At 51.5% G+C, this 12,640-nt stretch overlaps 1 protein-coding gene and 1 non-coding gene across 2 annotated transcripts; one reads left to right on the plus strand and one right to left on the minus strand.

The window, feature by feature from the left end:
- Positions 1 to 386: 386 nt before the first annotated feature.
- LOC136150353 (U6 spliceosomal RNA) lies at positions 387 to 493 on the minus strand. The gene has a single exon (XR_010659788.1). It is a non-coding gene; the product is annotated as a U6 spliceosomal RNA (small nuclear RNA).
- Positions 494 to 3,913: 3,420 nt separating this feature from the next.
- CCDC92B (coiled-coil domain containing 92B) lies at positions 3,914 to 12,114 on the plus strand. Its single transcript, XM_065910929.1, has 3 exons — positions 3,914 to 4,058; positions 8,490 to 8,537; positions 11,519 to 12,114. The coding sequence occupies exons 1-3, from the start codon at positions 3,929 to 3,931 to the stop codon at positions 12,112 to 12,114; spliced, it is 774 nt and encodes a 257-aa protein (XP_065767001.1). The 5' UTR covers positions 3,914 to 3,928.
- Positions 12,115 to 12,640: the final 526 nt, after the last annotated feature.

Here is a 12,640-nt window from a genome sequence, read left to right on the forward strand (position 1 = left end):
TGGTCCAGTGACTAAGACTCCTTATTCCCAATGCAGGGGGACTGGGTTCAATCCCTGGTCAAGGAACTAGATCGCACATGTTGCAACTGAGTTCTCATGCCTCAACTCAAGATCCCACATGCCACAACTGACCCAGCACAGCCAAATAAATAAGTCAACTTTATTTATTTATTTTTTTCAGGCAAATATGTTTAATTTTTTAAAATAACTGATGGCAAAATAAAATATTTACATCACATCATACTGTGTAAACATGTAAGGTCTCTGTACAAAGAAATATACATGCAAAATAATGTAAAAATTTAACTGAAATAATAAAAGAAACAATACACAAATTAAAGTTGTGAGGTTACGAATACACATCCAGTTTTGAATCCAATTTCTTTAAAAATATGGAACGCTTCACGAATTTGCGTGTCATCCTTGCGCAGGAGCCATGCTAATCTTCTCTGTATCGTTCCAATTTTAGTATATGTGCTGCCGAAGCGAGCACATAAGTCAACTGTAAAAAAAAAGCTTGGCATATAATAGGCACTCAATAAATGTAAGCTATCATGATTATGCTACCTCTGGGCTCCACAGATGCTGTTCCCTGTTTGAGATGCTCTTCCCTTTACCTTTCTAACTCCTCCTCCTCCTCCAAGTTTGTGTCAGTGTTCTATTGCTGCATCAATTTATTATCTCACAGTTTCCAAGGATGGGAAGTCTGGCACATTCTACTTGGGTCTCCCACTCAGGGTCTCTGAAGCCTGAAATCAAGTGGGCCTGCATCCTTCTCTGAAGACTCGTCTAGCAGAAGATCTGCTTCCAAGATCCCATCGGTTCTTGGCAGAATTTGCTTCTTTGCAGCTGTAGGACTGGAGTCCCCATTTTCTTGCTGTCAATCAGGGACCATCCTCAGCAGCTAGAAGCTTCGCTCAGATCCTGCTGTGGCTTCCTCCACAGCCTGTCTCACAGCTGGGCAGTTTTTCCCTTCTAGTGTGCATGCCTGCTCAGTCACTCAGTCGTGTCCGACTCTTTGTGACCCCATGGACTCCTCTGTCCATGGAATTTTTCAGGCAAGCATACTGGAGTGGGTTGCCACTTCCTACTCCAGATCTTCCCCACCCAGGGATTGAACCTGTGTCTCTTGCATCACCTGCATTGGCTGTAGGATTCTTTACCTCTGAGCCACCTGGGAGGCCTTTCCTGCTTCTAAGCCAGCAGCCAAATATCTCTCGGGCTTCAGATCTCTTCAAGCGCCCTTTGAACCTGCCTCACCCAGAATAATCTGAATTTTTTTTAACTCAAAGTCAACTGATTGGAGATCTCTATAAAATTACATCTGTAAAACCCTTCACCTTTGCCGTATAACCTAATCACAGGAGTGAAACCTGTCATATTCACAATCCCTAAGGTAGGAGAGTGTGTCTTCCAGGGGCTGGGAATCTTGGGGACCATCTTGGAATCCTTCTTGCCACAAGGTCTCAGCCTCAAATCATTTCCACAAGGAGACCTTCCCTGACTCCTAATTTAAACTAGGTCCCACTTTATATTCTTACACTTTACTCTGCAGATTTCTTTCATGGCTCTTATAGGCTGTCATTTTTAACTTATTTGGCTGCATTGAGTCTTAGTTGTGGCGGGCAGGAACTTAGCTGCATCATATGGGATCTTTCATTGCGGTGCCCAGACTCTGTGGGCTTAGTTGGTCCTTGGCATGTGGGATCTTAAGTTCCCCAACCAGGGATCAAAGTTGCATCCTTGCCATTGCAAGGCAGATTCTTAAACACTGGACCACCAGGGAAGTCCTTATTATTTGTTTGTTGAATGCACCTATTTATTTGTTTGATTGTCTCCTCTTCGCCCTGTGAGCTCCATGAGGATAGAAAGCAGGAATATCCTTTTGTTCATCACTGTGTCCCTGTACCCAGCACAGTGGTTGGTAATATTAGATCACTGAATGAATGAGTGATGAGCAAATGAGCAAATGTGGGCAGGGATTAACCTCCTCACACATTAGACAGAGAGGAGAAGGGATGAAGCATTGATTGAGCCAGGTCCTCTGCTAACTGCTCTATAACTTCTATTTTCATTTAACCCTCACAGTCATCCCAGGACTGTCACTATGAGTAGCCTCATCTTATAGAAAGGGGAAGCAAGGTTGAGAAAGGTTAACTTTCTTGCCCAAAGATACACAGCAGGGGACCGAAGGATCTAGGATTCAAACCCAGGACTGTTTTCAGTGTAAATACTGGGGAACTTCTTTGGATTCGAAAGACTTGGTTGGAGAACTGGATCTGCTGTCAGTTACTGGCCATGTGAACTGGCACAAGTCACTTCCATTCTGAGTCTGCTTCTTTGTGAAACGAAGGTGGTGATACCTACTGAAGGGTGGTTGGCAGAAGTAAATTAATGTGCATGACGTTCCCTAAATATAGCAGAATGGTCAGTAAATGTAACCTGTGATTCCCACAGACCAAAGAACGCCCCCACCCAGCTGAAATTAAAGCTCACTTGGTTGGATTAGGAAAGCCTTGGAGGTACAAGGAAAAGGGGCCCCGAGAGAGGAACCTGTGAATGTGAGGTTCTCATTCTCAGTCCTGCTGGCTGTGCTTCTGCCAGTGACAGTCTGGATTTGCAGAGGCTTATCAGAAATTGGGTATGAAGGAACCATTGCTAAACAGAGCAATCCATCAGCTGCTTTTCCTCTCTGCTGGCCAGGCATTCCTAGGGCAGGTGGAGGAAAGGCCTCCACAAGCTTTGCGAGTCCCTGGCAGAGGAGACATGAGCTCTGAGTCCTGGACATCAGAGGTCTGGGCTTCTGCCCTCTGCCTCCTGTTTTTGCCCTCTGCCTATGCTTTCCCAGGACGCTGGTCATCACAGAAGAGACTCACAGGGAAAGGGGCAGGATCAGAAGAGGGAGTGCTGGAGAGCCAGGCCACCATTAGGATTCAGGGATGTAAGTCTCCCTCTCCCATCAGTGTCAGAGCTTCCACCATGGATCTACTCCTTGGGTCTCCTTATCACACTCCCCCACTCCCCTTGGGAAAAGGGCTCCTACTACCTGCCTTTAGCCCACAGAATCAGTGTGAGTGAAACATTCATCAGACCTTCCTCCTCTGTGACCTAGAAGAGCCCAGAGCCCTGGGTTGAGGTTAAGTCAAAGAAATGCAATTGAATTGGAGGAGGGTTGTGCTGTAACCATCAAGTACATACTCAGGCGCTCAGTCATGTCCAACTCTTTGCAACCCCATGGACTGTAGCCTACCAGGCTCCTCTGTCCATGGGATTTTCCAGGCAAGATACTAGAGTGGGTTGCCATTTCCTCCTCCAGGGGATCTTCCTGACCCAGGGATCGAACCTGCATCTCCTGCATCTCCTGCATTAGTAGATGGGTTCTTTACCACTGAGTCACCTGGTAAGCCCTCTAACCATCAGTCCTGCCAGCTGATGGTTGCCCTCGAACTTGAGGGATGGCAGAGCTGGAGAGGGTTCAGGATTCTCCACAATCCCCTAATTTTACCCAAGAGAAAACCAAGAAACTAGAGAAGGGGAGGGCTTGCCTGAAGTCACACAGCTGGTTAAGAAGCAGACTAGAACCCAAATCTCTGTCTCTCTTTACTGACTTTGCTGCTCTGTTGAGATATAGAAGAGGCTAAAGTTCCATGGGGGCAAGGAACTAAAGTCATTCCCTCTGAGCCTCTGGTTCTTCATCTGTTGAAAAGGAATAATGATACTTCCTGCCAACACACCCGCTTGCTTCGGAAGTTTCAGTGAGTAAATGCAAGGGACCTGACTTCAGGGGCAGAATCATCTACCTGCCACAGCAGGACCCCAGATTGAAGGAGATCATTGAAAGGATCTGAAGGTGGACAGAGTGGATGGGCCCAGAAAATGTGGGTTCACCTTGTTATCCTCCCCAGGTGGGGCCCAGGCCTGGGTTGCCATGGATACCGTGTCCCTGGAGCATCAGATCCAGAGCGTGCAGCGCCACATCAGCTTCCTGAAAAAAGAGCAGATGGCCCTGCTGCGAGACCTGCACCTGGAGATCCTGAGGCTGCAGAAGCGCTGCTCGGGTAAGGCCTGGAGGGGCGAGGGGGGCGGCTGTCAGCAGCCGCAGCACCGTCTCTGATGGGGTGTCTGCCCTCAGCCTCCCTAAGCCAGGCACGTGTTCATCACCCCTTTCTCTTGGTGAAGAAACTGAGTCTTTGGGAAGTGAGATACACGGAACGTGCAAGCACCTCCCAGCCCTAAGAAGCCCCCAGTCTTGGACTTCCCTGGTGGTTTAGTGGTTAAGACTTCATGCTTCAAGGGCCACAGGTTCGGTCCCTAGTTGGGAAACTAAGATCCCACGTGTTGTGTGTCATGATCAAGAAATACATTTATTAAAAGAGATACACAAAAAATAAAGAGGGCTGACAGTTCATAGGCAGGTTCATGCTCAGCTTGAGGCGTAAGTGATGAGGAGGCCAAGTATCCCACACTGTCCCGAGGATTAAGCACTTCCTCTCCCTGAGAGCTGAGTAAGATTTAGACATGCTGAGATATTATGGGGCAATGAGAATAGAGAAAACTTCGCAAAGGAACGGCATGGCAACATCCAGAAGGTAGGAAATCAAAAGCTCATGAAAAGTTCTATTTGACTGGATTACCCTCTACTTAAAGCTGGTGGGATATATGGCTGGAGCCAGAACATGGAAGACCTTGACCAATATCAGGATGGCTAAGAAGTTTGGCCTCTCCCCCAGGGGAGAGATGAAGGGGGATGGCAAGGGGAGGAGGACCAGTGGGACGCAGAGGAACCTGGCAATCAGTCGGATTTGTAAGCAGGACAGAGGGAGACAACAGGGATGATGTAAACCTCGTGCCTGACCTCTACTCTTGGACCTCAAGTCTCAGCTGCGTGGCCTTCTCAGAAGCTTGGCTCTGGCCCAAATGCTCACCCTGCATCTTCAAGTGCAGGCTTTAGAGCCAGTGATTCAGTGTCTCAGCTGGAACATCCCAGTCTTGTCATTGTACAAATATGTAAACTGAGGTCCAGAGACAGAGAGTGAGCATCACAATGTATCAGAGTCAGGATTAGAACCTAGGGCTCCACACACCCAGTCGTGAAGCATCTGTGGCTTTTTTTTCTGGACACACCACACAGCTTATGGGATCTTAGTTCTCTGACCAGGGATCGAACCCTCGGCCCCTGTAGTGGAAGCACCGAGTCTCAACCACTGGACCACCAGGGAAGTCCCCTCTGCTCCTTTCCACCCATCCTCTCCCCAGCATACTCAGATTTCCACCTCCCTTCCCTGCCCTAGTCATGGGAGTCTCCTCCTTCCCTAGAAAGAAACTGAGGCTCAAAGGGTTTGAGTGACCCACCTGGCTTCTCACTCTATGGCACAAGAAGCCACCAGTCCTGACTTTCAGCCACCACAGTCCCCTCTAGCTCCATATACTGCCGTTCAGATGCCACCTGCCAAGGCCAGACTTCTTGTCATCTCCCCCAAAGCCTGGCAGGCAGCAGAGGCCAGCCCGTGGGGGCATGGATGCCCTACACCGTCCCATTCCTGCCTGATGCCACTTTTTTACTGTAGTAATGACATTAAAGGGATATTGACACGAGTGAACCCTAAGACCCTATAGCTCTTTCTCTAATTTCTTTTTGCTTCATAATTATTCTGAAGACCTGGGTCCTTCCATGCAGGATGCAGGCCAGGATCCCAAGAAAATGGGTTGCTGTCGTTCAGTCACCAAGTCATGTCCGACTCTTCACGACCCCATGGACAGCAGCATGCCAGGCTTCCCTCACCATCTCCCGGAGTTTGCCCAAGTTCATGTCCATTGCATCAGTGATGCCATTCAACCATCTCATCCTCTGTAAGAAAGTGTAACAGGCAGGAACAGAGGGCCCTCAGCCTCCACCCTCCTTCTCAGACAAGTGTGGGCCTGCAGCCTCTTGGTTATTGATTAAGGAGATAAAAATAACTCTAGGCTGGCCTGGAACAGCCACTCCTGGGGCTGAAATGACTGAATAAGGCCTTCCCTCCAAGGGGTGGAGGAGAGAGGAGGAGAGGAGAGAGGGCACAGGAGATGTTTTTTAAAAGAGATTAAAGAGGGATCCAGAGAGTGGAAAAAGGAGAAGAGTGAGAAGGAGCTGGAATAGGAACCAGGAGGGCAGGGCTTAGGGAAGAACTTGCCCAAGAAGGGGTGATAATTCAAATAAGGAGGCTTGAGAGGTAGGCGGGTGTGTTCTGGTTGGGAAGGTAGCTTGGATGATAATAAGAGCTGACTCAGCTAGACTGAGCCCTTTATTTCTTTTCTCTTAGCAAAGAATTTTCCCGCAATGCCAGAGACCCAGATTCGATCCCTGGGTCAGGAAGATCCCCTGGAGAAGGAAATGGCAACCCACTCCAGTATTCTTGCCTGCAGAATCCCATGGACAGAGGAGCCTGGAGGGCTACAGTCCATGGGGTCTCAAAGAGTCAGACACGACTGAGTGATGACCACTTTCACTTTCATAGGTGAGAAGACTGAGGCACAGAGAGGTGTTGTCACTGGCCCGAGGTCACGCAGCGTGTCTGACCTCACAGTGTGCGTGCCTGCTAAGTCACTTAAGCCGTGTCTGACTCTCTGTGACCTTATGCACTGTAGACCACCGGGCTTCTCTGTCCATGGGATTCTCCAGGCAAGAATGCTAGAGTGGGTTGCTGTGCCCTCCTCCAGGTGATCTTCCAGACCCAGGGATCGAACCCGCATCTCTTGCATCACCTGCATCAGCAGGTGGGTTCTTTACCACTAGCCTCCTGGGAAGCCGGTGCCCTCATGCATACTCATCTAAACCACCAGGACTCTGGCTGGAAGAGAAGCAGGGACGTTTGATGGATGAGGGAGTGGAGCCCAGCTGGGATTCTGTCTCCCCTCCCCCAACTCTGGTGGTTAAAGGCTGTTAGACAAGCCCACAGGCAGTTAGTGACAGAGCCAGAGTCCCTAGGCTACTCCCCAGACCTAGTCCAGGGTCACCCCTCCCCCGCCCCCCGGGTTTACATCCCAGAGGCTCGGAAGAGGGGCCAGGTTGGCCCCAGGAAGCCCTGGGGGAGATTCAGGCTCTGGTCACAGCAAAAGGCCCAGGTCCTCCAGGCTTTCTGTCTCCTGGAAACAGCTGGCCTCCCCAGGGAAGGCACCTCCGGTAATGCCCCTGGTATCTAAAAGAGCCTGGTGAGGGCAGCGAGGAGGGGCGGGTGGAGGGCCCACAAGGTGAGCCTGTCTCTGTTGGTACTGCCAGACAGTGGACCCGGGGATCCGCTTCCTTCCCCCACCCCCACCTTCACACCTTCTCCCTTTGAGCACAGACAACATCCCTGCAGGTACACGCAGGTGCGCCTGAGAGGTGCCCTCCGGCACAGGCAGCTGCCCCTCCTGGGCTCCCTCCTGCCCCTCTCCCAGCCCTTGAGCCCTGATGGAGTTGGGATGGAGTGGAGTGGGGAGTGGGCTGGAAAAACAATCAGACTCAGCAGGCTGAGGGGCGGGGCATGCTGGGCTCGAGGGGTGGAGACTGGGGACAGGGTAGGAAGGAGACTCCTGCACTCGTGCCCTTGGGGAGACCTTTGGCTGCCCTCAGCACCAGGCTGACAGCCACGCAGGCTTTGCTTCACTAGGTGGCTCCGTCCTCCTTGAAGCTCCTCTCCTTCCCCCATGGAATGTGGCAAAACCAGGACTTAGCAAGGGCACAGCAGTACTGGCTGTGAAACCATTGAAACACGTGTGTCCTATTGGTAAATACCCTGAATCCCCTCTTAGTGTCCCCAGGCAGCCCACCCAGGACACTCCAACCTTCCCAGACTAACCAAACCATCACCACAGTAGGAGGTGAGAAATGTCTGTTTGTTTTGTTTGAATTGGTGGGTCTGACTCTTGGCAACCCCGTGGACTGTAGCCCACCAGGCTCCTCTGTCCATGGGATTTCCCAGGTAAGAATACTGGAGTAGGTTGCCATTTCCTTCTCCAGGGGATCGTCCTGACTCAGGGATCGAACTAAAGATTGCAGGAGGATTCTTTACCGACTGTGCCAAGTCGGACCCTACCCAGACCCACCAATAGATACTGAAAGGTCTGTGCCCTGGACAACAGGTGTCCCACAGACTGGCTCTGATTGGTTGGCATGTTAAATATTTGTACATCACCTCTGGAAAGGGGCAAATACTCCCCCCACCACCAGCCCCAAAATCAAGCCTCCGTCCTGCAAGGGTTGAACTAATCCCCAAATTCAGGACACAGAGTTGGAAAGATCTATTGGAAAGATATCTGGACTTAGAATCAGGCAGATCAGGTTCAGGTTGTGCCTCTGACACCTCTCTTTCATTTCTTTCCCCCTGGGCTGCATTAAAATAGGTATGGGGTGGTTTAGATGGTTTCTGAGCATCCTTATTGCCACTTTTACTGGGTTGTGATTCTTAATCTCACACACATACTCTCTCTCTAACACACACACAACGGCCTTTTCTTATCTCTGCCCCCAGAACTGACCCATGACCTGGAGATGAGAGAGGCCCAGTCGCACCAGCAAGGTAAGAGAACAACTGGTCACCATTTCCCCCCCACTTAGGACCCATGCCTTCCCCATGCCCAGCCGAGACTTGGGGATAGCCTCACATGCCCACTCAGCTGGGTGGCCTTGTGCAGTGCACAGCCAGCACCACTGTGCATACACACATGCCTGGTATCCCTGTCTCCATCCAAATTGGGAAAATGAAAGCAGGAAGGAGATGGTTTCCGCAAGTCCACGTGCCTGACTTCATTCCTTTGTGGCCCACCTCCCCAGTCTTCCCATCCTTGTGCAAGTGATTCTCATGGTCAGTGTGCACACTCGTCAAGATTCAACATGATGGCAATAGGAGGTCTTTGACTTCAAGGAACTTAGTCTAGAGGAGGAGAAAAGAGACAAGTGCACATTAGAAAATTCTTAATTTTACAGAAACAGGACTTCTTGCGAGTGTAGTGGTTCCACTAAAGTGTTTGTTTATAGATTATCACTTCATCCATAAAATGGGGAGAGGTGTGGGGAGATAGCATTCAGTGAGTGTAGAGTTTCAGTTTTGCAAGAAGAAAAAATTCTAGAGATCTGTTGCACAACAATGTGAGTATATTCATAGTACTTTAGAGCTAAAAATGGAAAAGGAAATGGCAACCCACCCCAGTATTCTTGCCTGAAAAATCCCATGAACAGAGAAACCTGATGGGCTACAGTCCATGGGGTCCCAAAGAATTCGGACATGACTGACCGACCAAGCACACACATCCTTAACCATTTTTAACACTCAGTTAAAAATGGTTAAGATGGTAAACTTAGCTATTTAGTTTTTTGCCACAATTAATTTTTTTAAATGGGAGGGATTGCATTGTTCAGATCTTAATCCGCAGGTAATATGACCTCTGAGAACTAGGACTGGGTGTTACCCATTGCCTTCCAGTACAAACACGTTACCTGACATAGAGAGGGACTCGGTAAGTGCTTGATTAAAATGAACCACAGAAGTAGTATTTCTTTGACCAGAAGGGTTTTAAGAATGGACTTTTTGCCATGTGGATGTGCTGCTTATAGATCAAAAGCTACATGACCAAGAGTTAGGCACAGGAAAGGCTGGAAGGTTAAGGTAAAATGTTAGAAGCCCTACAAATTACCTGCATGTTCATGCATAAAGATCTAAATACTTATGAACTTGAACTAATTCTGCCCACTATAAGTGGCAGTTGTGGGCAACCTCTTGGTGCCTAGTGCTTGGAGGAAGGGGAGGCGCATTCCCAGATATCAGGAAAGAACAATTGTGTGAAAACAGTAGCTTTGGGGGCCTCTCAGGTGGCTAGGGGTAAAGAATCTGCCTGCCAATTCAGGAGACGCAAGAGACACAGGTTTGATCCTTGTGTTGGGAGGATCCTCTGGAGAAGGAAATGACAACCCACTCCAGTATTCTTGCCTGGAAAATCCCATGGACAGAGAGGATCCTGGCGGGCTACAGTCCATGGGGTCACAAGGAGTCAGACACGATTGAGCATGCACTCATAGTAGTAGCTTTTACTGTACCTACTGTCCTTGCTCTGAAACGGCTTTTGGGATCATCTGGACCCCCATGCCTTGGGTTGTTGCTTTTTTTTTTTTTAATAAATATTATTATATGGCAGCACTGGGTGTTAGTTGCAAGCAAGACTTTTTTTTTTTTAAAGTTGCAGCATGCAGGATCTAGTTCCGTGACCAGGGATCGAACCCTGGCCCCCTGCATTAGGAGCAAAAGAGTCTTACCCACTGGACCACTAGGGAAGAGTCCCCAGTGTCCTGGTTTTTATCCTGTCTCTCACTGGGCCTAAGAGCTATTTTTCTGTGTTCTCATTTTCTATGAAAATCACTTGGGGATTCTCCTATCCCCTCTAGAGTCACTTTTTACCTTCCCTTAGTCACCTTTCGGCTACTGATATCCCTATACTCACTCACGTGTGCCAGTCTTGGGATATAGTCCTGGCTGAGATGGAGCTTATGATTCAGGAGGCTGAAGTCCTCAACCGTGGGGGTGTATTAGAATCACCAGGGAAGATTTAAGAAGCACCAGTGTGCTGGTCCAACCAGGGGAGAGTCTGATTCAGTCTGAATTTGTTAGGGCCCAGGAAACTATTTTTTAAAACTCTGTAGGGAATTCCCTGGTGGTCCAGTGGTTAGGACTCTGCGCTCTCACTGCCAAGGGCCCAGTCTGGATCCCCGGTCAGGGAAATAAAATCTCACAAGCTACAGTTTCAAAGGTCAAAATAAATTAAATAACGCTTTCTGGATGTTTCCAGTGTACATCCAGGTTTGAAACCGAGTGCAGTGGGCAAAGACAAACAATGAACAAGTAAAACGTGTAATAAATGCTCTCTTTATGAAGGAAGCAAGGTTCACAGCACAGATTCACCTTTTCCGCTCACACCCCCAGTTCTTTCAGTCCCTTGTTCCTGTGTATCTCTCCTGCCACAGGGCTTTTACACAAGCTCTTCCTTCCGTGGGAAGCATCCCTCTCTTCTCTGTTCACTACTTAATTCCCATTCATCTGTCAGATCCTAGCCTCGTCATTTCTCTGCTGAGAAGCCTTCTCCGATTAGGTCACAGTCTCCTGTGACAGTCGTGGTGTTGGCAGGTGTCACACATGCACCTACACATTCTTTTGTGATTATGTACCCTACATCTCCCACTGTGCTTACTGACAGCTTCGTGAGTAATTATTATCCACCCTATCCGCAATCCCCAACACGACGCACAGAGTCAGGGCTCAACAAATTGTCGTGGAGTGAATAATTGGTCTGGGAAGGGTTTGCTCTTAAGGGCTGCACGGAAGAGTTTAGAGGCTCGGCCAAGCAGGAGGCAAGAGCTGGGAGGGGAAAAAAGGTAGGCGAGCAGGAGTGAGCCCAAGCGCTTGCGGGACCTGCAATCGGGGAGGTGCGGGGCTTCGCTCTGAAGATCGGTGAGCTGCGCAGGTCCGGCCAGGCGGGGACCCTCACTCTCGCCTCCCTCTCCCCTGCCCAGAGTTGGCGTCCCGGGAGCTGGAGAGCAAGTGCCGCGCGTTGGAGTCGCAGCTGGCCGAGCGAGCAGCGGCCAACGCGGAGCTGCGGCGGGAGGTGGCGCAGCGCGAGGCGCTGGTGTCAGCGCTGCGCTGCAGCCTGCGCGCGGAGGAGCGCCGCTTCCTGGAGGAGCTGCGTCGCCGCAGCCACCGAGCCACCGTGCTGAGCACGGAGCTGCAGAAGCACACCGAGGCGGCCGCCTACCTCTCCTGCCAGCTGCATGCGGCGCGCCAGAAACTGCAGACTCCGCGCCCGGGGCCCGGCGCCGCCGCCGCCACCGCCGAGCCCCGGATCCGCCGGCGCGCACAGCGGGCCCGCCGCCCGCCCGCAACCGAGGCCGCCACCAAGGGCCCCGGCCGGGACTGGGCCGCCTGGGAGCGTGCGGCCGGCGTCCCGGACGACCTCGATGCCATGCCCGACCCCGCGCTCTTCCTCTACGCCCGGAGGCCCCAGCGGCCAGGCGGCCGCAGCCCACGCCAGCCGCCTCCCCAGGAACCCCGGGACCAAGCCGACTCTCCGGCCGCGCCCCACCCACCCAGTGCGCCCGCGTACCCGGAGTAGACGCGGGGCGGGCGAGCGGGCGGGGAGCAGGGAAAGGCTGGCCCGGGTTTCGACTCAGCTCGGGCCAGGGCGGATAGGGTGGGGGCGGGTCCCTGGGGCCGAGGGAGCCAGTCCCTCCCCCAGGGAGCGGGCGGAGGCGGCCCTTGCTCCCCCGCGCGTTCCAGCCGCCCCGGCCTTTTGTATTTCTCGAGGCTTTGAGCTGTCGCCGCAGCTTTGAGCTCTCCTCTCCCGCCGGGGAGCTCCTCCGCCGGGCCCAGCGAAGGCACTTTTTTTTTCCTTGGAGAGGACTGACAGTACCGATCCTTATCTGGTCCCCACCCTGCCACTGGGAGGGGACGGGGCGGGAGTCACGCCCTGACCCAGGAAAGTGACAATCGTTTGGCCATAGCGGGGAGGCCGGGCTGGCCTACGGAAGGAAAGGAACCAGAGTGGCCCTTAGTATCCTTAGGCCTTCCAGCTCCCCGCTGCGGCCTCCCCCAGACCTGCACGGCCGCCCTCCCTTCCCAGCCTGCCTCCGAGGGGCGGT

The sequence above is a fragment of the Muntiacus reevesi genome, chromosome 18, assembly GCF_963930625.1.
Source record: "Muntiacus reevesi chromosome 18, mMunRee1.1, whole genome shotgun sequence".
Taxonomy (NCBI): Eukaryota; Metazoa; Chordata; class Mammalia; order Artiodactyla; family Cervidae; genus Muntiacus; species Muntiacus reevesi.

What these genes read in the sequence shown, in the direction of transcription:
- CCDC92B (XM_065910929.1), top strand. Translation starts at nt 3,929, where the DNA reads ATGGATACCGTGTCCCTGGAGCATCAGATCCAGAGCGTGCAGCGCCAC. An exon ending in GCTGCAGAAGCGCTGCTCGG is followed by an intron (nt 4,059 to 8,489) that starts GTAAGGCCTGGA and finishes CTCTGCCCCCAG; the next exon opens with AACTGACCCATGACCTGGAG. An exon ending in GGCCCAGTCGCACCAGCAAG is followed by an intron (nt 8,538 to 11,518) that starts GTAAGAGAACAA and finishes TCCCCTGCCCAG; the next exon opens with AGTTGGCGTCCCGGGAGCTG.